The following is a 22,990-nucleotide window of genomic DNA, read 5'->3' on the forward strand; positions in this document are numbered from 1 at the left end:
TAATTTCGGCCGACGGGTATGGAATCACAGCACTTGGCTTGTACGGGCATTTTTATTTTATGAGTAGCAAAAGAAAAAATCTGACTTTTAGGGTTGGATTAGATCTATGGTGAAAATATGGGGGAGAATATATATTTATACACATATATATCAGCCGGGCCAGTTAACATTAGAATTAATAATAATAATAATAATAATTTCCTTGTATTGTCATTCTGTGTAACAATGTACACAGAACGAAATGTCGATTGCACCTGACCCGTTGTAGCGAGCCGATGCAGCCGCAGCCAACAGAGGGCGCCGCCGACCACTTTTTAAGTCTTAGGAATGACTCGGCCGGGGCGCGAACCACCGACCTCCCAGTCTCAAAGCGGGCGCCTTACCATCTAGGCTACTGAGAAGCGATTGTTTGATGCAGAAAACTGCACAAATAGATAAAAAGACTTAGTTCCCTTTTTGGGTGTTTTTGCTCTTTTTTTATTGTAAATACTCCATTCATAAATTAAATTTTAAAAAGAAAATGGACAAAAAACAGAGACTGTATTTTTAGAGTAGCAACAATATTATGAAATTACACATTTACATTATATACAGTACATACAATATTAAGAATATGTTTGTCGGACTTAATTCACTGAGGAAAAATTCTAACTACGGATAATTTTACTAATTAAAAATAATTTTCATTTAACTTAAAAATATATATTTTTTTGAATAATTATGAATGGAATTTCTTTTTAAAAATCTGCAATATCAGACAATTTTGGCTAGTTCAAGTATTTGTTTTTCCTGAAAAATATACCCAAAAAATATTTCAACAATGAAAATGATTACAACTTTTTTTTAGATATTTAAAAACAATAAATGAAAAATAAACGCGGCAGTTTATGTATGACGAAATTTTATAAAAGTATTTTGATTATGCAAATATATTTTTTGAATATTATCTAAAAAGTAAAATAATAGCTAAATGTATTTTTAACTTTTTTCCCCCAAAAATTCTGCCAAATCAGACAATTTTGTTTTCTTATTTTAAAAAAAAAGTGCATTAAATATATTAAGTCAATCTCCATTAGGAAAATCTATCTTACAATTACTTTAAAATTACCCCCAAAAATACAAAATGTGTCTAATTTTAAATATTGAATTCTTAAATTACATCTACATTCCAAAAATATAAATACAGTAAACAAAACGATTGATTATTATTTTGTTACTTACCAACACTTTGACATATCACATATACTTAAGATTAGGACTTGAATCGGTATTTAGTGTTTTCTCTGAAACTTTTTAATTATGGAGAACGTTTGTGTGAAATTAGTTTGTGTTTGTTTCGTATGTTTACTCCACGCACAGGTGAGCGGCTAAGCTAACTAAGTTATCACTTATCTAACACTAAGCTAATTTTAAGCTAATGCTAAGGTTTTCTTGAAAGACATTTGTCTTGTATGTCTAAGTTTAAAGAACGTTAGTAAGATGTTAGTGTAGTATGTCGAATGTATGCAAAGGAATGTGGCTAAAGCGAAGTAAAAACTAAGCTACTCATAATTGCGCTTCTTATGATTAAAAGTTTCAGATTTTTTTTCTTTGTAAGTATGGAAAACGTTTTTGTGGTGTTAGTTTGTGTTAGTTTTGTATGTAACATTCAGCTTAGTTTAAGCTAATGCTAAGGTTTTCTTGGAGGCGTTTGCCTTGTATGTCTAAGATTGAAGAACGTTAGTGGGATGCTAGTTTGGTATGGTTAATGTATGCGAAGGAGTGCGGCTAAAGCTAAGTTAGCACGAAGCTACGCATATTTACGCTTTTTACGATTCAAACGATTAAGCTTTGGAAGAAATGTGTCTTTGTAAGTATGGAAAACGTTTTTGTGGTGTTAGTGTGTTAGTTTTGTATGTTTACTCTATGCACAGGTGAGGGGCTAAGCTAACTAAGCTAATACGTATCTAACATTCAGCTTATTTTAAGCTAATGCTAAGGTTTTTCTTGTATGTCTAAGTTTGAAAAACCTTTGTGGGATGCTAGTTTGGTATGTCTAATGAATGCAAAGGAGTGCGGCTAAAGCTAAGTTAACACGAAGCTACTCATATTTACGCTTTTTACAATTCAAACATTTAAGCTTTGGAAGAAATGTGTCTTTGTAAGTATGGAAAACGTTTTTTTGGTCTAGTTTGTGTTAGTTTTGTATGTTTACTTTATGCAAAGGTGAGGGGCTAAGCTAACTAGGCTAACACATATCTAACACTAAGCTTATTTTAAGCTAATGCTAAGGTTTTTCTTGGAGGCGTTTGCCTTGTATGTCTAAGTATGAAGAACGTTAGTGGGATGCTAGTTTGGTATGTCTAATGTATGCAATGGAGCGCGGCTAAAGCTACGTTAACACGAAGCTACTCATATGTAACTTTTTACGATTCAAACGTTTAAGCTTTGGAAGAAATTTGTCTTTGTAAGTATGGAAAACGTTTTTGTGGTGTTAGTGTGTTCGTTTTGTATGTTTACTCTATGCACAGGTGAGGGGCTAAGCTAACATTCAGCTTATTTTAAGCTAATGCTAAGGTTTTTCTTGGTTTTTCTTGTATGTCTAAGTTTGAAAAACCTTTGTGGGATGCTAGTTTGGTATGTCTAATGTATGCAAAGGAGTGCGGCTAAAGCTAAGTTAACACGAAGCTACTCATATTTACGCTTTTTACGATTCAAACGATTAAGCTTTGGAAGAAATGTGTCTTTGTAAGTATGGAAAACGTTTTTTTGGTCTAGTTTGTGTTAGTTTTGTATGTTTACTTAATGCAAAGGTTAGGGGCTAAGCTAACTAGGCTAACACATATCTAACACTAAGCTTATTTTAAGCTAATGCTAAGGTTTTTCTTGGAGGCGTTTGCCTTGTATGTCTAAGTTTGAAGAACGTTAGTGGGATGCTAGTTTGGTATGTCTAATGTATGCGAAGGAGCACGGCTAAAGCTAAGTTAACACAAAGCTACTCATATTTATGCTTTTTAGGATTAAAACTATTAAGCTTTGGAAGAACGTTGTCTTTGTAAGTTTGGAGAATATGTCGTGTTAGTAAAAGTTATAAATGTAGAAAAAAAGCAGTCAAGTTGTCTAGCGTGAGATTCGAACAATCAATTCCCTTCAAATCTTCTATCTTCATTTCACATACTTCTTAAATCAGGACCGGAAAAACAATCCGAAAATAAAACACTTCTTCTCTATTCCTCCAGTTGAGCTATTTTCTATCCGGCCATACTTGTTGGCAGTGATTACTCTTCCCTGCGAATCTGGGAACCGCGTTTGCCGCAACTGTAGTTTTGCGATAGCCGGGCCATAACTTTGGCCGGGAAGAAATAGCTTCCTCTCCTCTCGCATTCCATTTATACGCCGTATCTTGTCTGCGTGGAGGGAGTTCCATTACTCCGGAGGTGGTAGGCAGCCAGGAAAGGTTGAGCCGGAGATGAAAAGAGGTGATAGAAGGTTACGGCTTTTGCTAGAGACGCTTTCCCTTTTTGACAGCGAGCCAAAAAACAAACGCTTGGCCTTGAATTTTCATCAAATTTATGACGTTTCGCTTCTTTAAAGCAGCGTGTGGAAGGGAATGGGAAGGGAATTAGGTCCTCAACTCCTTAACGATTCGACGGCCCACCGATGGGTCGCCGGACTTTTGATAGACAAATACGTTTCTATACAATGTCACCAGTCACAAAATGGCTTTGTTACATCCAGGACAATCCAGAGAATCGAACGAAGTAAAATGTTTACATCAAAATGCGCAATAATGCCGACAGATGAAAATAAATTCTCCTAAAAGCATGTCTGCTTGATTCGAAGTCCCTTCTTCTAATTCACTCGTCTCGAACCCCTTTAGAAATAAATATATAAATATGGTAGCTAGCCTCTGACTTTTAGATTGATACCTTTCTCGGCCAATAGCAGGCTTTTTTTCACGGTCCATAACCTGCATTAGCCTATACGGGCCTGTTTGATAAAAGGGAGATCGCTTCCTGTAGGTCCTTGGTCTTGGTTTCCTGGTTGGTTGCTTAGTTGGTTGCTTGGTTGGTTAGTTTCTTGGTTTCCTGGTTGTTGTTTTTTTTGTTTCCTGGTTTCCTGGTTGTTGTTTTTTTTGGTTTCCTGGTTGTTTTTTGGGTTTCTTGGTTGGTTTCTTGGTTGGTTGCTTTGTTGGTTTCCTGGTTGGTTGGTTGCTTGGTTAGTTGCTGGGTTGGATGCTTGGTTTGCTGGTTGTTTTTTTTTTGGTTGGTTAGAATCTTGGTTTCCTGGTTAGTTGCTTGGTTGGTTGCTTAGTTGGTTGCCTGGTTGGTTGGTTTCTTGGTTTCCTGGTTGGTTTCTTGGTTTCCTGGTTTCCTGGTTGTTGTTTTTTTTTTGGTTTCCTGGTTTCCTGGTTGTTTTTTGGGTTTCTTGGTTGGTTGGTTTCTTGGTTGGTTGCTTTGTTGGTTTCCTGGTTGGTTGCTTGGTTAGTTGTTGGGTTGGATGCTTGGTTTGCTGGTTGTTTTTTGTTGTTTTGGTTGGTTAGATTCTTGGTTTCCTGGTTAGTTGCTTGGTTGGTTGCTTAGTTGGTTGCTTGGTTTGTTGGTTTCTTGGTTTCCTGGTTGTTTTTTTTGGGGGTTCCGGTTTCCTGGTTGTTTTTTTGGTTTCTTGGTTGGTTGGTTTCTTGGTTGGTTGCTTTTTTGGTTTTCTGGTTGGTTTCTTGGTTTGCTGGTGGTGTTTTTGTTTTTTTGGTTGGTTGGATTCTTGGTTTCCTGGTTAGTTGCTTAGTTGGTTGCTTGGTGTCCTGGTTGCTTTCTTGGTTGGTTGGTTTCTTGGTTTGCTGTTTGTTTTTTTGGTTTCCTGGTTTCCTGGTTGTTTTTTTTTTGGTTTCCTGGTTGGTTGGTTTCTTGGTTGGTTGCTTTGTTGGTTTCCTGGTTGGTTGCTTGGTTGGTTGCTCGGTTGGTTGCTGGGTTGGTTGCTTGGTGTTCTGGTTGCTTTCTTGGTTGATCGGTTTCTTGGTTTCCTGGTTGGTTTCTTGGTTGTTTTTTTTTAGTTTTCTTGGTTGGTTGCTTGCTTGGTAGATCCCTTAATCGCTAGGGTCCACCATTGTGGTGTGTCTTGGGCAAGTATCACCTGGTGGCGCCCATCCTTCTCCATTACCAAATATGATTCCACCCGTTCTCGAACCCAGGACCTTCGCGTGAAAGGGGAATGTGCTAACCACAGCGCTACGGATACACAGTTTTCTCCTACTTTTCGCATAATATCTGAATCTATAAGCAGCCCCGTTTCCGCTAACCACCACTAGATAATCCCAGTTGGTTTCCCACCCGCAAATGGACGAGAGCCAGCTCTTCTGGAGCAGATGAAAGCGTTTTATCGTGATGTAACCGCGCGCAATTAGCCGAAGACGCCGGGAACAAAAAAGTCATGGTGATGAAGTAGGAGGGGGAATCCAACAGGGCTTTTCCTCCATCCACTGTAACACCAAATGACGTCTAACTGGAGGGTCTCCAAAAAGGGGCCCCGGGAGGCTCTCTGGTCGACTGTACTGAGCTTGAGGCCTTTGCCTCTCGTGTTTAGTAATCTTGGCATCCTCTCCTCTTTCTATTACCCTTGTCTTATTCAGAGCCGCTCCCTGGTGGCAGGGATCATCATGATATACACGCGAGGATCCGCTCGTGCGCCGGCAACACAATGCTTGCCGCTTCCTCAAAGTGTCTGCTGAGTGTTGACGAGAGCCACTGCATGTGGCTGCTTTTGCACGCCGTGGCTAAATATGCAGTTCTGGTTTTCCGAGGTGTTTACCTGTGCAGAGAGAGCTATTTCTATTTCTAGGGCTATTGCTCAAACTGCAGAAAATCTGCTTTAATATATGTACTATATATGTATATATTACATACATCTTATACAGGGTTGGGTAGGGTTACTTTTAACTGGATTACTTTCAATTACCTTTGGATTACTCCAATACCAAATATGCTAATAAAAGACAAAAAAAAACTAAATATGAATAAAATGATGACTCACCACATGTGGTAAGCTTTCTCTCCTGGCTTTGATCTCCGGCAAAACGAACATAGAATGCGACAGAAACCAAATGAAAATAAATCCAAACAGCTTGCCAACATCAGTTTTGCCGTTCCATGTATTCCGTTACTCCCCAAGCCTGCACAGAATTCAGTAATTTTATTCATATTTAGTTTATTTTGTCTTTTATTAGCATATTTAGTATCGGAGTAATCCAAAAGTAATTGAAAGTAATCCAGTTAAAGTAACCTTACCCAACCCTGATCTTATATTACATATATTAAAGGCAATTCTCATCTCATCAGCCGTACCGCTTATCCTCTTTAGGGTCGCGGGGGGGCTGGAGCCCATCCCAGCCATCTCCGGGCAGTGGGCAGGGGACACCCTGAACTGGTTGCCAGCCAATCGCAGGGCACACAGGGACAGACAACTCATTCGCTCATTCACACCTAGGGACAATTTTGGACCGGCCAATTCACCTGAAATGCATGTTTTTGGAACGTGGGAGGAAACCGGAGTGCCCGGAGGAAACCCACGCAAGCACGGGGAGAACATACAAACTCCGCACAGGAAGTCTGGAGCTGGATTTGAACCCACGACAGGTTCCCATGACATGAACTGTGCCGCACAAGCGCTAACCACTGCGCCGCCGTGCAATTCTAGTGAGAAAGAAATACACCACTTCAATTAGTGTTACCTTTCCATGTATGCACGGTAAAATTGTCATGCTGCGGGCTTTCTGATTGGCTGCCAGTCACTATCTGAATCCAGCCCTGTCAGTCCCCTGTTGTCAGTCCGCCTGCGAATCTCCATTTTTACACGGCAAGCCCTTTTTCGACCCTGACTCAGACAAACATGACACCGACTACTCCATATGTAAAAGAAACACAAATTACTCAACCTGTGAATATTTATAAAAAATTAACCTGTGTATGATAGTTCATGTATCTTATTTTATTTACTGAATGGCTTTTTGGTACCATTAGTGGGCACATTTATAGATAATTTAACCCACCCCAATCATCTCATTTACGTGTTGTTAAGTTGCTGCTTGTGATGATCTTGTCTGAAAAGCCAACCGGAAGTCATTGCCACGTTCTCATTAATACGCATTATAGAGAATATGAGTGGCGTCAATGAGGCTGGTAAACTCGTAATTACGGCGAGTCGTCTACGGGGAACGTCCTGCTCGTGTCCTGCCGCGTGCTGATTGGACGACAGGTGACTGGCGGGCAAATATAATTTCTTCTAAAACCGACCTAGTAACTTGAAAGTTAATTTCGAACATGAGAAAAACAACAAGTGAAAAAATGAAAACAATGTTAACGTAGTCTGCATTTCTATAGCGCTTTTCAAGTCACTGAAGACCTCCCAAAGCGCTTTACGATGTGCTTCACACTTACCCATTCACACACACCAATAGCCATTTCCTTGGATACAATTAAAAATGCTAGCTAAAATATAAAAGAATTAAAACCAAACAAAAAATGTGAACAACGCAGCTTCGGAAATACTACACTGCCTTGAAATGGTTCAGTCCATTTGATTCTGATCCTTTATCGCTCAACAGTCTCACTTGCGGCAAAGCGGCAGAGTCTGTGGAGGCATCGGTGTAGTACGGTGAGAGGATGTTATTATGGAAGCCCGAGAGTGCCATAATTCAATTGAAAACTGAATATTTAATTAATAAAAATGCCCTTCAAAGAAAATTTCGATAGGTGAAACGATATTTTTAAATAAAAAGCCTTTAGCAAAATATTTTAAATAAAATGTTATCATAAATACTTTATATATAATATTTTAAATGTTATATCAATTTAAACGAAATTAAAAAAAATGTTTTCAATAATAAATAAAAATAATGAACCATATAGTGGTACCTGTCTCTACATACGAAAGTTTGGGTTACACAATACCTGAAAAGGAAAATATTGCCTCTAGTTACGTCAAAAATCCAGTATGCCATGCTACTTCCCGCTCCTAGACTTTCCCCAGCTTAAACAAACTGGCTATCGCTTCAAATCTGCCTGGCAACCAGTGTGCATCCGTGCTCCCAGCATGCTTTTCATGTCACCGTCACAGTTCAAAGATGGGGAAGAGTTTTGTCGCTGGCAAGATAGCAGGGAGGTGGACAGAGCCATTATTCCATCAACCCGTATTAAATAAATTTCCACGAAGTTTCCGAATTTGTGGAAAGCAATCACCCGGAAAAGGTCGGGTTATCGCTACATCTCCCTCACACATTTCAATGGTATCTCAATAAGCACAAGGCAATGTGGTAAACAAAAAAGTTTTGTTATTTCCTTGAATCCTCTTTTTTTTAAATTAAGTGCTCTTGTTTTATGTTTATTGTGCAATAATCTAATTTTAACATGTATTCACTAGAGTGCAGTTAGCAGGCTCTTAGAACAAAATTCTGGGTATATGATACTGCTTTAAACTTTAAAGTGATAGCCCTAGGATTAAATCTTTAACTGGAGATTTAAAGCTTTAACTCTAGAGTTATCTCTTTAAATAGGTTTTTTAATGATCTCTCAGACGGATCATTACTGCATTTTCTAATCTTCTTCTATTAAATTTCTTGCACTAGTAGCACCTATACCTTCAGCAGAAGTAAGATCTCAAGGCCGAGCCCGGGCAGGCCCAAAATGTCAATCATTACGTCCGGGTATGACCGGGCTTCTCTCTCGCTGACTTTTTTAAAATTATCATCCCATTGTTGTTCTTCTGTCTCTCTGTTACTCGCTCTAAGTGCTGCACGTTCTGATGACGTACTGCTGCTGTGGTTTATGGTCCAATTTTTAATCAGTCAAAATGATGAATGGCCTTTAAATTTTTCAAACAAATCCATCAATGATGGAAAATTGTTGCTCGATGTCACCTTTGTAAACACAGAAATAGAAGAAAAAAGATGTAAACATGAATACAGTCTTGTTCAACCTTGATTTCATAACAAAAGACAGGATCTATGTGTCGCATATCCGCACAGCACCTATCAGTTGGGTTTTTAAGCTTTTAGGCATGTAAAATTATTTGTTGCTGTAAAGTAAAAATGTTATATGGGATCGCCGTACCCTAGGGGTCTACTGTATTTTTCTTAAAATGTGAATCTTAGCTTCTACCCGAGCAAAGACATTTTGTGTTGGTTCTAAAGAGAATTAAAATCCCTACCCCCGTCAATCAAAGCCCTCTTGGTGCTTCTTTGTCATCGTGACTCCAGATTTCTTTAGCGTCTCCCTGACAACATAAGTGCCGTTCCATCCCGGTCTTGCAGCTGGAAGGCCGTGCGACAACCGATAATTTGCAGCCTTTTGTCCTAATCAAGCGATCGTTCACTCTTCAAAGTTTATTTACGTCGGCAAGTTTGCTGCCAGCGCCTTTGATTTGCTTTCTCTGCCATCATGTCGCTAGCGCTCTGTGTTCTAAAGTGTCTGTTTGATGAGTGAGAAGCACCGGTCTGGTCCTGATTTGTTTCCTTAAAGGAAAACATTTTTAAGAGTCATCAGTACATCATCAGTTCAGCCCAAAAGAAACATCAAGTGGTCTCTGCCCAGTCTGGAGGACTCTCACCACGTTTTTGACCTGCTGCCCTCAAGCAGACTACAGGAACTAACAGGCTGCAATCCCCTAGGTCAGGGGTGGCCAACCTGGTCCTCAAGAGCCACATGTTCTGCATGTTTTGGAGGTTTCCTTGCTCCAACCCAGGTGATGCAAATTTTCAGCTTCTAAGCAAGCTTTGTGACACCTTGAGAATGATCAATGTGATTTGAATCACTTGTATTGGAGCAGAGAAACTCCAAACATATGCAGGACATGCGACTCTCGAGGACCGGTTTACCACCCTTGCCCTAGGCCACCTCCACCCTATAAACACACACAAAATTGATGAAAACCTAATAATAATGCACGTAAGTTACAAAAATGTTGTTTTTCTGCATACAAAACCTTTCCAAGAGGTTTTTGCCGACCACTGCAAAAGGCAAAAGTTAGTCCTCTTCTGAAACCAACCACTAGTTATACATAAGGCCACCCAGATGGGATGTGAGACCCTGGGCACGATGCCTTGAGGGTTCATCTTCGAGAGCTTGATTCCTATTCTGAGAAAACAGCCCCTTTCTCAGTGATCCAGGCATAAAGTCATGACAGAATCACAAACATTAATCGTTTGATGACCATACTTCCAACGGTTGAGTGATTTGGTAGGGTGTAAGAAGCTAGCTGCATTAGCGTACATGGGGAGGTACAACCAAGTAGCTTGGAGAGTACAGGAACATCTGCAACAAGTATGGCATAGAAGTAGGTCCTGTGGGACTTCAGTTTCCACTGTGACAAGCAGCTCCAGGGTAACCAGCAGAGCAGAACAGGGGGGTGATAATAGATGTGGTGACACATCTTGTGCTAACACCAGGAAGAAGGAACAGTAGAAACTAGAGCGTTGAAGGATTGAAAGAGCAGCTGGAACAGATGTGGATGGTCAAAGCCAGCGTGGTTGCCATAAAAGTGAGGGCACTCATGGCACACCCAAACTTCGGAGATGGGACTCCAACAGGTCCCATAAACAACCCATGAAAGCTAGTGCAGAAGTATGCAGTCCTAGGAACAGCTAAGAGAATGCGCAGAATCCTCAAATTCCCAGGTCTCAGCTCAAGGACCCGAGTCTAAGACACCACACCACCAGTGGGTGAGGAAGATATTTTATATATGTGTTGTTTTTTTTTCCTGGTTAATTTAAGTCAAGTCAAGTCATGTTTTTTTGTATAACCCTTCATCACAAAGAGTCTATGGACACTCAGGTGAAGAGAGGGGCGGAGCTGTCAACTGATCACCACCTGGTGGTGAGTTGGCTTCGATGGTGGGGGAAGATGCCGGCCCGACCCGGCAGACCCAAGCCAATTGTTTCCATTCATTGTTTGGTGATATTGTTTGGTTGTGTCTTGGAATGGAAGATGTGTATCGTGGGACTTGGTCCATTGAAGGATGTTGTTACTCTAAGAATCCGAGGGACGTGAGTCGAGCGGTTTTAGACTTGCTGTCTGGAGAGGGGAGATAGTGTCTGTATCCTATGTAGAGGGTTCACTATTGTACATGGCATTTCATTATTTTTTTGTATCTATGTATTATTTGCCCTCATGGAGGTTTTAGATCAGGGGTTGGTGTCATAATAGTCTGTGGTTTTCAATAATCTGTGGTCTGCGCAGCCCTTTGAGACTCTTTGTGATGAAGGGTTATACAAGTAAACATGACTTGACTTGACTTAAACCAAAAACTAACAGTGCAGGAAAATACAATTGGGCTTAATCGTATCAAGGTCAATAAAAACTGAAAAAGCGCCCTGAAACATTTTACAATAGCCTAAATAAACGAAATACAATACTACCAACATGACTCAAATTACCTTAAAACAAAAGGTGCAACGGTATTTCAACGGATCTTGCAAATGGAAATGTGCGCGCGCTCCTGTTTTACAGCTAGACTGATAAACTAATGTTATGAAAAAAGCTCATCACTTCCACATTAGTCTGCTTTTTATGTTCTTAATCACAGACCGCTTGATTGACGAACTAATGTTATGATAAGAGCTAATTTAACGGTCTCCACCTGAACATACCTGTGAAAAAGACACATAAACATCACTTCACTTGACTTGACTTGTATTTTAATATTGTTCTAATGCACTTACATCTTCAACCAGTCTTACTACCTTTTGATTCTCTAATAGTCATGTTTCCATGTTAATCTGTAAGTCCCACATCTGATCAATGAGGCTAACCACAATTGTCATTCTTTTCCCGACCAGACAACCGGCGTGCCGTCCTGGAAAGATCCCGCTCCCGCCACAATACCAACCACCAAGCCCGATGATGCCCAGCCAAAGACCGCCTAGACGACTTCCCGACGTCCCGCCGCTGCTTCTCGCACTCATGCAAAAACCACAAAATCCACTCATTCGCGCCTTGGCCGATTTCGCTCGTAACCCATCATTTTCGGTTTTAAAACGATAGTAAACTTTTGGTGCTCGGCTGCCTATAAAAACACGCCGGTCGAGGACAACGGCAAAGACTTGAGTGCTTTTAACAAATCGACAAGACTGACTCCAGATATCGACTATCAGGAGGTTACACGAGTTCTGCCGCCTAGCCTCTTTATAGCATGTGACTCACTCTTTCATTGTGATTTTTTTTTTTCAGTGGTGTGTTTACTCTTACTCAACACATTCCTTTTTTTCCTATTATTTTTTTTGCAGGTCAGTTTTACGACGGAATTTTTGTGAGGCTCTACGGTTATTGCCGTACTTCGCCAGTGGAGTGCTATTGCGATGATATGCTTGCCCTATTTTACAATACGCTTAATTCTGGTGCAGGGAAACTGCTCTGAAATATATTTGTTTTTTATAGTTTTACATATTTTTGATGATAATTACCTTAGTTAATAAAAAAATAAAAATAAGAATTATCCCAGATGCACAACTAATGTGTATTATCTGGCTTTATTTGTATTTTCTAACTTACCACATTGGCAGAAAAGTGATCGAAAAATGATTTTTTTTGGGTGTTTGAAGAAAATGCTTTTAAAAATCCCTGAAAACATAAAATTAAGAATAATTTTTCTAAATTTTTCTAAAAATTGTCTATGATCTGACTATAAAAACTATACTTCATTTAACAAGTATATTAAAGGTTTTTCATTTTGATAATTATTAAATATATACACAATGCCGTAAAACATATGTTTTGTTTGTTTTAAGAAAATACTCGTGGGAAAAAAACTTTAAAAAAAAAAACAATATTCAAGGTTACGGATCCTAGATTTATTTTTTAATTTGCAGACTCCCAAAAAATGAAAAAAAATTCTCTTATTTTAAGAAGTTTCTCTCAAAACGTTAAAATGTTTACAAAAACTCCACTAGAATTACGTAATTTTTTTACAATTAATTCAAGTTCAAGACTAGCGGTAAAGTTTTTAATTCCAAGATTTTATTTTAATTCTATTTACCATCTTATTATTATTGTTTTAATTGTGTACTACTACTATGTTTGATTAGCCTAGCTTGACCAGCTCAAAATGGTAAAAAAAAATAAGAAAAAGTTTGAGGTTTGTTCTATGGCTTAAAGAGAGGGATGGGTGCCACCGGGCTGTACTTACCCAAGACACACTACAGGAAATGACCATAGTGGTTAAGGGACCCAACTAAACTATGTTACTATAAAAACTATACTAAATTTAAAAAAAACACTTCAAATGATTAAAATTAGCTTATATTGGAGACAGTATTTTTTCATTTTTAAGTTTTTAAATTATTACTATTGTTCTTTCTTCGCCAATTATATGACTAGCCTAGCCACGAATACTAAAAAAAACCTTGAAATGATAAAAATGAGTTAATATTCACAATTGCTGATAGAAATATTTCATTTCTCAACTTATTATAAATGACTTTTTTTTTCTCAATGTCCAAATTTGTTTTACTAGCTGTGCTTAATTCGAACCGAATGCTAAAAAGTAACTTTCTTATTAAAACAAATGAAATAAATTAATTGAGTATAATATACTACATATCAGATAATTATTTTTTTAATATATAGTTTTTTTGGTTATATGTTTGGCTAGTTCCAAATGCGGAAAAAAAAATAGTGTTTATATTTTGCTAAACCATAACCCAAAAATAAAATAATTGACCAAAATATTATGCATACCAAACAATTTTGTCAAGAACCGAAACAGGAGGAGGACCCAGAAGCGTAACGTTTCTCACATGAGCTTTATTTTACGGGAAATGGGGCAGTCATGCACGTTAACCCAAATGCCAGTGATTCGGCGATTGTTGGGCAAAAGACGTAATGACAGGAAGCCAAATGCCAACGAGATCGATACCAATTGCACGAGCAGATAGATATCGGACAGATTGGGTCGATACCGGACAGGACAGGACAGACAGGATTGATATCAGGCACTGGAGACTGGAGTCCGATAACAAACAGGACGAGATAGACGTAAACGCTACCAGACACTAGAGATCGATAACAAACAGAGCAAAATAGCCGGGAACGAAACTGGAGATCGATATTAAACAGGACAAAAATAGACGGCACAGGCAGGAAAACCGTACAGAGTCGAAAAACAGGTCTTGCGGGTGCAGAGGTTCATTGATGAACTGACAAAGGATGAGTGAGAGCACTGAGCTTAAATAGGAGGGAAGCCAATCAGTCAACAAGCCACAGCTGGCGGCAAACGGGCGGGGCCTTTTGGGCGCCATGGGCAACCGTGACAAATTGTGTTCATTTAAAATAGTTTGTTGTTATTTTAATAGTAAAGAAAAAAAAAACTAAAATAAGCAACATTTCCTTACGTTGAAGTAAGAACAATTTTCAAAACATATAACGAGAAACATTTTTCGACAATTTCCAATTTTTTGTTTTCTTTTTGTTTTTAAATCCACACTAACAAAACTTCAAACTACATGTAAAGATTGATTGTCTTTGGTATTGTGGTGTGATCCAAAATGACAAATTAAAATAGTGTGATAATGAGATCAAATCTATGCCTTTTCGTATGTCATCCACATCACTGGTGGTCTAGTGGTTAGGATTCAACACTCTAGCCGCCATGATCCAGGTCTGCCTACCGTTATAATTAATAATTTGCAGGTATGGTCGGCCATATTTTCCGGCTGATCATTTTTTGCACAAATTCTGTTTTATACTACCTTGTGTTCAGGGTTGGGTAGGGTTACTTTAACTGGATTACTTTCAATTACTTTTGGATTACTCCAATACCAAATATCCTAAATATGAATAAAATGACTAAATTTTGTGCAGGCTTGGGGAGTAACGGAACACATGGAACGGCAAAAATGATGTTGGCAAGCCGTTTGGATTTATTTTCATTTAGTTTCTGCTGCATTTTATTAGTTTTACCGGAGATCAAAGAGATCAAAGCCAGGAGAGAAAGCTTACCACGTGTTGTGAGTCATCATTTTATTCATATTTAGTTTCTTTTGTCTTTTATTAGCATATTTGCTATTGGAGTAATCCAAAAGTAATTGAAAGTAATCCAGTTAAAGTAACCCTACCCAACCCTGCTTGTTTTCAACACTCAGCAAAACTTTGAGTTCTTTCTCAGGTAAAAAAATGCTTTTTAAACAAAGTGATACGGTAATTACATCCACATACTCAAACCATGCTAATGCTAAAGATTTGTGGGTTTTTCTTTGCGCTTATGTTAGCCTGGTGGGAATTTCAGTTCATTTAAAAGCGTTTCAGGTGGTCTCGGTAATGTTCTCATTTGAAACAAACCCTCGTTCATTTTCCCCCCAAAAAACAAGCACATTGAAACAATACCTTCTTAATTAGCTTCCAAACAGCTTGCGTCGGATGGTGCCGAACAACCTGCGTCGTGTTTTTAGGCGATTGTCAGCCGCAGGGCTTATTTTACGCATAAATTAAAAAGCGAGAGAAACACGATATACTTAGAGGAAATCGGCGATAGCCAATTAGAGCGACTCTCTCCCGGCGGGTCGCTTGCTAGCAGCGTCGCCTAGCTAATGAAGTTTTAAACTCTCAAACAAACATGTCTGATTCTTGGTGGGGTTTCAAACCAACAAAGAAACTGCTTCGGAGCTCCGCCGCGGTAGTTTGGTAGCGGAGCTGCCGCCGCACATTCATATATTCATGCCTGTGGTGGCGCCGTCCACTCGTTTGCTGCCCTAGACTGTTAGCGGATACTGCTAAAAGAGAAGCATACGAGTACACAGGCATAGGAGGGATGCCAATGGTAGATCCAAAGTATACAGGAGGTTCCAAAAGTCTCGGGCAAATTTGAAGTCCCCGTATCTTCTTAACCATGATTGGTAGTAAGAAAAAGGTTGTGCAGGGTTGGGTAGGGTACTTTAACTTGATTACTTTCAATTACTTTTGGATTACTCCAATACCAAATATTTTAATAAAAGACTAAAAAACTAAATATGAATAAAATGACTATATTTGAGATGTACCTCGACATGCCGGAAAACTGGTAAATGGATAAATTAAGTGAGAAACATTCTGGTGACTTCGTTTTCTGACATGATGAGGCGCCACCACACGGGAGCCTTAGGGTGTTGAAGAAAACAGGTCGAGAAATTGTCTCATACGTGTTCAAAGAATGCAGGAATCAAATGACGTCAGAGGGAGCTCTCTTATTAATGATACCACAAACTCCGCGAATCTCAGATATGCGTGGGTCTTTATAGTTTCAACTCAGCATGTGGAAACGGTTTGGCCCCGTCCCGGTTTAGCCCGTCCCGCGTACATGCCACGTGAAAGGGGGTTTCGTAACTTCTTCGGAAATGTTTTCCCCTCAGTTTTCTCAGTATCTCTTGGCAGGTCAAACGCTTCCCGTAAGGAGGATTGTTTATACTAATTCTTCTGCCAAGACTTTCCCGAAATGTAGGCAAGTTTTTTTAACAGATGTCAGCACGTTTCTATTCCACAACAAGGGTTGGAAAAAAAAATAACACTCCATGTAAAAATTGAGATTAGGCTTCCTGAATTTACCAGTTGTGATTTTCTATCCTTAATCGTTTTCAAGATATTCAATATCAAAATGTACTCGAGCGTTTTGGAACACTCTGTACAGCATTCCCTTGGTTTTCTGCGGTTAATCTATTCCATAACCAGCCGTATTAAGTGAATGTCCACGAATTAGGAGCAACATTCATGTTGTATACCGTAACACAAGGAATCTGTTAAATTGTGGCCAATACTGCACACGCTCAGTTTCCCTAATCTGGGATTTTTTTGATGCCACAAAGCAATCTGGGACATGTAGTACAGAGAAGATAAATGTAAACTCTGGGTTACTCCTTTAACAAAAGAGTCTCATGTGTTTGGTTGATTTCTTCAGATTTTACTACAGTTGTATCCATCCATATGTAATGTTAGTCTAGCCACATACAGCGGCTTAGCTAAGAAGTTTTTTGTGTGTTGTTTTCCAGTAGTCGATTCATTCCTTGAACAAGACTCAAACAGGTATATTTTTCTATTTAATTCTGAAGACATAAACACAAACTTCACGGGAATGGTATTTAAATAACATTATTATGAAAAAAATAAAATTAAAAATAAACATATTAATTTGGTTTTGTATTCAGAGGCCTGCACCAGATTTTTGGGGGAAATTTACAGTAAACTGGACTATATATACTGTAATCTTTCGCTACTCAGCGCTTCGTACTTTGCAACCGTTATGCATCGCGGATGGAAAAATATTCGGTGATCTGTTATCTCCCATTGCATATTGGGGATGGTAGAGCGCTTTCTTTTCGGGCCTCGATGCTCTTCCGCCTACAATGAATTGCACTGTTAACCCCAATCGAATATTCCTACGAACAGTGACTCTCCTTGAAATGCAGGCCGCCCTATCCCACTTAAAAAATAGGCACTCCGGGTTCCGGAATCCATTATCGCCGGTTGACTATTGCTGAGAGCAGGGGCTCAGTTCGGACCGCTAAAGCATGTCATTGCGACAAGCCTAAAATGAACTGCACTGTTTTGGCCGCAAACAATTTTTCCCATTCGACCAACGGCGAGAGTGGGGCCAAAGAGGGACAGTTTTTGTGATGCATGGCGGCTCTTTTTTTCCTCATATCCTTCCGCCTAAAATGAACAGCACCCGTGCAACCACGATCCATTATCCCCGGGCCCTTTGTGAAGATTCGTATAGTGGCGGAGATTCTGGTCTAACCGCCATAAACGAGGGATTACAGTAAATGTTTATGCAAGATTTCTTCTCGCAAATGTACTCATGTATTTATTTCTTCTTCTTGGCCTACTCCTTGTTTTTATTTTAGTATGGCTCTTTTATTTTGAAGTGCTTTTTCAAAAAGCGATTTTTATTTTTTTTGATTTATGTCTTTTTTCTGATATAATCAATTCAAATGAGGAAAAATGTATGTTGAACAAGTTGGGTCTAAAATTGTACAGGAATCTTCATTTTGAGAATGGTAGGCATGGATACGTACGGGTCGGGGGGGGGGGGGGGGGTCATTCAGTGGCATAGTGGGATTGTTTTTGGTATTTGTTATGTAGCAAGGTTAAAGAAAAAGGAGTTGCGAGGCTACATGTAAAATGACAAAAAACATAGGGACATTTTTCTTTGCTACAGTGTCAACGTATTTTTCGTCCTCTGTGTTTGTGTCCCCACCAGTGTTCCCTCTAAGCTGCGCGCGTGCGCAATTGCGCACTGCTCGCTCATTCTCAGCGCACAAAAAAATATCTAGCCAGCGCACAAAAATGAGAGCTCAAAATTACTAATTAAGAAGCGACTCAAGTCAAAGTTACAGTGCATGAAAGTAAAAATACACGGGTTCCCCTGACGTTGTGTCCTAAATGCGGTATTTTGAACTCGAGTTACAGTAGAACGAAGTTGAGTAAAGTTAGTAGAGTTTGCAGAGAACCGGCTTCTTTCGGGTCCTAAACGGCTCTTCAGGTTGTTTTTGGTTCTTTAATCCCAACATGACCAAATTTTATGTAAAACTATGTACAAAATGACTTAAAGGAAGGGGGGAATAGAACAAAAAAGAAAAACATACCAAAATGAAAAAGTAGTGAAAAGCTGAGAAAAAAAGAAACTAAAGGAAGAGAAAAAAGAAGGAAAAAAATAGAAAAAAAGCCAGAAAAAAAGAAAGAAAGAAATGTAGGAAAAAGTAAATAGAGAACAAAAAGAAAAAAGTGACAGCTCGGAAAAAATAAACACAATTAAATTTTTTTTTAAAGGAATTTTTAAAAAAGTAGAAAAAAAACCCACGGAAAAAAAAAGGAAAAGTTTGTGTTGCATTCAAATAATTTCCAATTATATCAAGTGAATCTTGTTGCCAACATTGCACCTCCACTAAAAACATGTGATTAAGTACAGTTCTGCATTGCCGGAAACTCAGCCAAATGTAACTCGATGTCAAGTTTTGGACATGTTTGATAATGAATTATCTTGCCACGCTTGGGATTATGGTTGCTCACTGTTGTTTCAAGCGTTGCTCACCGACTTTTTGTGAACGCTCAGACCTGTGGAAAATTACAGGGAACATTGGTCCCCACCCTTATTGTGTTCAATAGAAAAAGAACCCGACTGTGTCATTTTATATGTGTTGTGTTGTGTTCAAAGCCCGCTGTTTTTTCTTAGATCATTAGGCTAGTGCTGGTTGCCAGCGTTAAGGAAACGGAAGCAAGGGTATGAAGCATCTAATTGAAAACGTGTTAACAAAAAACGGTGCCATTTTTAGTCGCTAACGACGAGCGGCTAGCACTTTAAGAGTAAATAAAACGCCGCCATGTGTTTTGCCGTCACTTTACCTCACCAGGGGAAAGATCTGCAGAATTTTGAGTTACCATTGCCACGACTAACGCGCTAGCTAGCTCAAATGTTTTCGGGAAAATAGTTCCCGGCTGCCTCGCTTAGCTCGGATCGTCACCGGGAGACCGAAGGCGTTTGTTTGGCGGGATATTTGTTATAAAGCTGCTGCGCGTGTTCGACATTTTGAATTTTTTTTTCGCGTATTTGTATTCGCAACGTTTGTATCCTTGACAAAGTGGGCGGGGCATAAAAAAGGATGATGCTTACCTCTCGTTCTCACGATGTAACGGAATATAATACAAAAAAAGAAAAAAATAACCACTTTTGTTTTATAAAATGATTTCTGAAGTCAAGCTTGGTCTCTGTGTTGTGTTTTCATTTATACGTGTATGTTTTTATTTAAAGGGAGAAGCTGGAAAAACCAGGATACAGAGGGTATGAGAGGATTTTTTTCACTTTGTATTTCAATAAATAAATAAATAAATCTCCAGTTTTTGTTCCCCTCTTTTCTAGGACCACTGGGCAAAAGCATGACATGTTAAACCAATGGTGTGCACAGAATTACACTAAGTGGTGCTCAGGGTTGGGTAGGGTTACTTTAACTCGATTACTTTCAATTATTTTTATGTTAGTTTTGCCGGAGATCAAAGAGATCAAAGCCAGGAGAGAAAGCTTACCACATGTTGTGAGTCATCATTTTATTCTTATTTAGTTTCTTTTGTCTTTTATTAGCATATTTGGTGTTGGAGTAATCCAAAAGTAATTGAAAGTAATCCAGTTAAAGTAACCCTACCCAACCCTGGTGGTGCTAGAACTCTGCTCTTTCTACTCTCAAACCTGAAAACACGTTTTAGGTTTTAGTTATTGAACTATTTTCTCCAGACAATATTGACAAGAAAAATAATAAATCAACTATTAAGTTAATTATAGATTAAAAAAAAATGTTTTAAATAATGTTCACTGTGTTTTTATCAATGGCAAAAAAAGACAAATATAATTCCAATTATGAGTTAATAAATTCACTAATCAAAGACAAATTATAGTCAATATTTTTGAATACAAAAATTATTAATTATATTTGTTATTTCATACACGATTCAAGTTTGTTTTAAAAAATTGCAAAATAATGTGGGTTTTGTCTGGAGAAGGGTTTTAGCGGTTTGGTTTAATTTTGTCTTAAAACCTTTTTTAAACATTTTTGCTTTTATGGCTTTTGGGTCTAAAAAAGTTCCCAACCGCTAGAATGAATAGATATTTTTTGTTGATTCAGTGTTGTCAAAAGTCACCGCATTCATTTTGAAGTCAAGGCTTTATATTTACCTTTCACCATTGGATAATCGTTAAGGTGTCATGATTACTGATGCGAGGCACCTCTGTAGTCACCTCCTTTGGCGCCAACTGCCTCGGAAGCTGATTGGCTGCCTGTCACTTTTCAAACCCCCGTCTTCCTGTCACCGGTTGTCAGTCCGTCTGCGAACCTCAGCTTACGCTAGACAAGCCTTTCGACCCTTACTCTCTCCTGTTCCGATTCCCTTCTGTTTCCCGGCTCCGACCCAGTTTCTGAACTTGACTACGATTTTTGCTCCCCCGTCCTGGCCACAGATCTGTTTTTTCCCGCTCTTGACACCGCCATCGCTCGCCATGGAAATACCACTTCCGTGTCTGAGCAACCTGCTCCCCGTGACCAGCGATCCCCGGATCGTGGGTACTATCCTTTCCCTTCTTCCCAATAAAACAAAGAGAAACGCATGCAAGTGGGTCCTGTCTTTGTTCTGGTCCTGACATAAAGACGCTTTAACTTTCTAGTTAAAACAAGTTTTTGGACTTTAAAGCAGTTTTAAGTCTTAAACTCCAGAGTTAAAGCTTTGAAGTATTGCAGTTTATTCCTAAAACAGCCTAACTAGCTCGAACCCCTTCCACATTTCATCTCACTCTCGTTTCGTTATAATTTATGATAATTTTGCGGCTGTAATCAATCGTGTCGAAATTCCTCAGCCCCCCCCAAGCTCCCCTTACAAAATCCTCCAGGCGACCCTAAAATAGTCCCACGGGGGTTTTTACTCGTATGTCAGCCTTAGCATGTGGTGGCGAAATGTTAATGGGCTATTCATCGGGTGACTTATAGCTGAGAAGAGCGGCGGCGTGTAAACATCATAAAGAAAATATGTGGCGTTCAGGAAAATAGCGAAAGGGAGCTTGACTAAACGTCGGCTTCTTATCTCCGGAGCGCAGCGTCTCCGAGCGAATAGTCGTGTTATTTGACACACTTTGATGCAGACAACAACAACATGGAGTCGTTTAAGACGCGAGAATACGCATATTTTTTTGAAGGTTTTCTGAACGTGACTGAAGAATTTTTTTCTAGAAATTTTCATGATTACTGATGCCAGGCACCTGTGCCTGCTCCTTTGGCGACAACAGCCTCGGACTCTGATTGGCTCTCTGTACCTATTTAAATCTACTCCTATATGTCCCCTGTTGTCAGTCCGTCTGCGAACCTCAGTTAACACTAGGCAAGCCTTTTTCGACCCTGACTCCCACCTGTTTTTGCTCCTGTCTGTCCCCCGGCTTCGACCTCTTTTTGTCTACTTTCCTTTCCTGGCTTACAACTCGTTCCCGACCCCGACTACGTTTTTGCTCTCCAGTCCCGGCTACTGACCTGTTTTCCGTTCCTGACACCGCCATCGCCCGCCACGGAAGATCTACTTCCGCGTTCAGAGCGACCTGCTTCCCGCGTCCAGCAATCACCGGAACGTGGGCGCAACCCTTTCTCTTTCTTCCAATACAAATTTGAGAAACGCAACGCAAGTGGGTCCTGTTTCCGTTCCGGTTTTGACAGAAACAGGTTCTGCAATTCTTCGCTGCTTCACGCTAAGTATTGTGTGGCCTTAGTGCATAAGGGGTTGAAAAATATTTCACAATCCATCGCATATGGCTGCAAACAGAGCCAACGGAGATTAATTTCGTTAGGATTGGTGGCTTAAAGGTGAACTGCACTTGTGTGGCTGCAACCCATTACCCCTGATTGTATGTATCTGTGAGTAGCGTCGTCATAGCACATTTTTGTTGGGCTTGGTGGCTCTTTTTTTGCCGTGTCGTCCACTCTAAAATGAACTGCACTGTCAAAGTTCATTATCCCAGATCACATATTGCTTTTGTGTGATTTTGTTTCGCCTGGAAGTTATTTTTTTGCCATTTTTTCTACCAAGTATAGTCGCGATCCATGATCCCCAATCCCATTGTTCTTTGAGCGGGAACCGGCAGATGGCACTTTTGTCGGGGGCGCGCCATTCTGGCCCCCCTGAATTGAAATCCCCTGGTTTATCCGCAATCCAATTTCCCCAGTCAACTATTAGTGAGAGTAAGTCGCAGGAGAGCACATTTGGTTCATGCCTGGTGGCTTCTTTTAATTGATTCCACCTAAAAGGAACAGCAATGCTCTGGCCTTGATCAATTATCCCATTTGACTATGAATGTGAGCGGCCAGCAGCACGTTTGTTAAAATATGGGGGTACTTTGGGGATTTTTGCATATCACAGTGTTCAGGTCCCCATTTACCACAATAGATGAAGTGCACTCATGCTGCCGTGATCCATTATCCACAAATTCCATACTGCTGCTACAGGGGACCAGTAAGAGGCACTTTTGCTGGAACTGT

General features: G+C 39.5%; 1 protein-coding gene across 1 annotated transcript in view; it reads left to right on the plus strand.

Moving 5' to 3' along the window:
• LOC148360149 (protein diaphanous homolog 2-like) overlaps positions 1-12,450 on the plus strand; it is a 169,746-nt gene extending 157,296 nt beyond the window's left edge. The window contains exon 5 of the mRNA XM_088343589.1: positions 11,804-12,450. Coding sequence (XP_088199715.1) covers positions 11,804-11,868 — 65 coding nt within the window. The 3' untranslated portion in view covers positions 11,869-12,450. The remainder of the gene's footprint in view (positions 1-11,803) is intronic.
• Positions 12,451-22,990: the final 10,540 nt, after the last annotated feature.

This window comes from Urocampus carinirostris, chromosome 9 (genome assembly GCF_059441175.1).
Source record: "Urocampus carinirostris isolate Australia breed hairy pipefish chromosome 9, RoL_Ucar_1.0, whole genome shotgun sequence".
NCBI lineage: Eukaryota > Metazoa > Chordata > Actinopteri > Syngnathiformes > Syngnathidae > Urocampus > Urocampus carinirostris.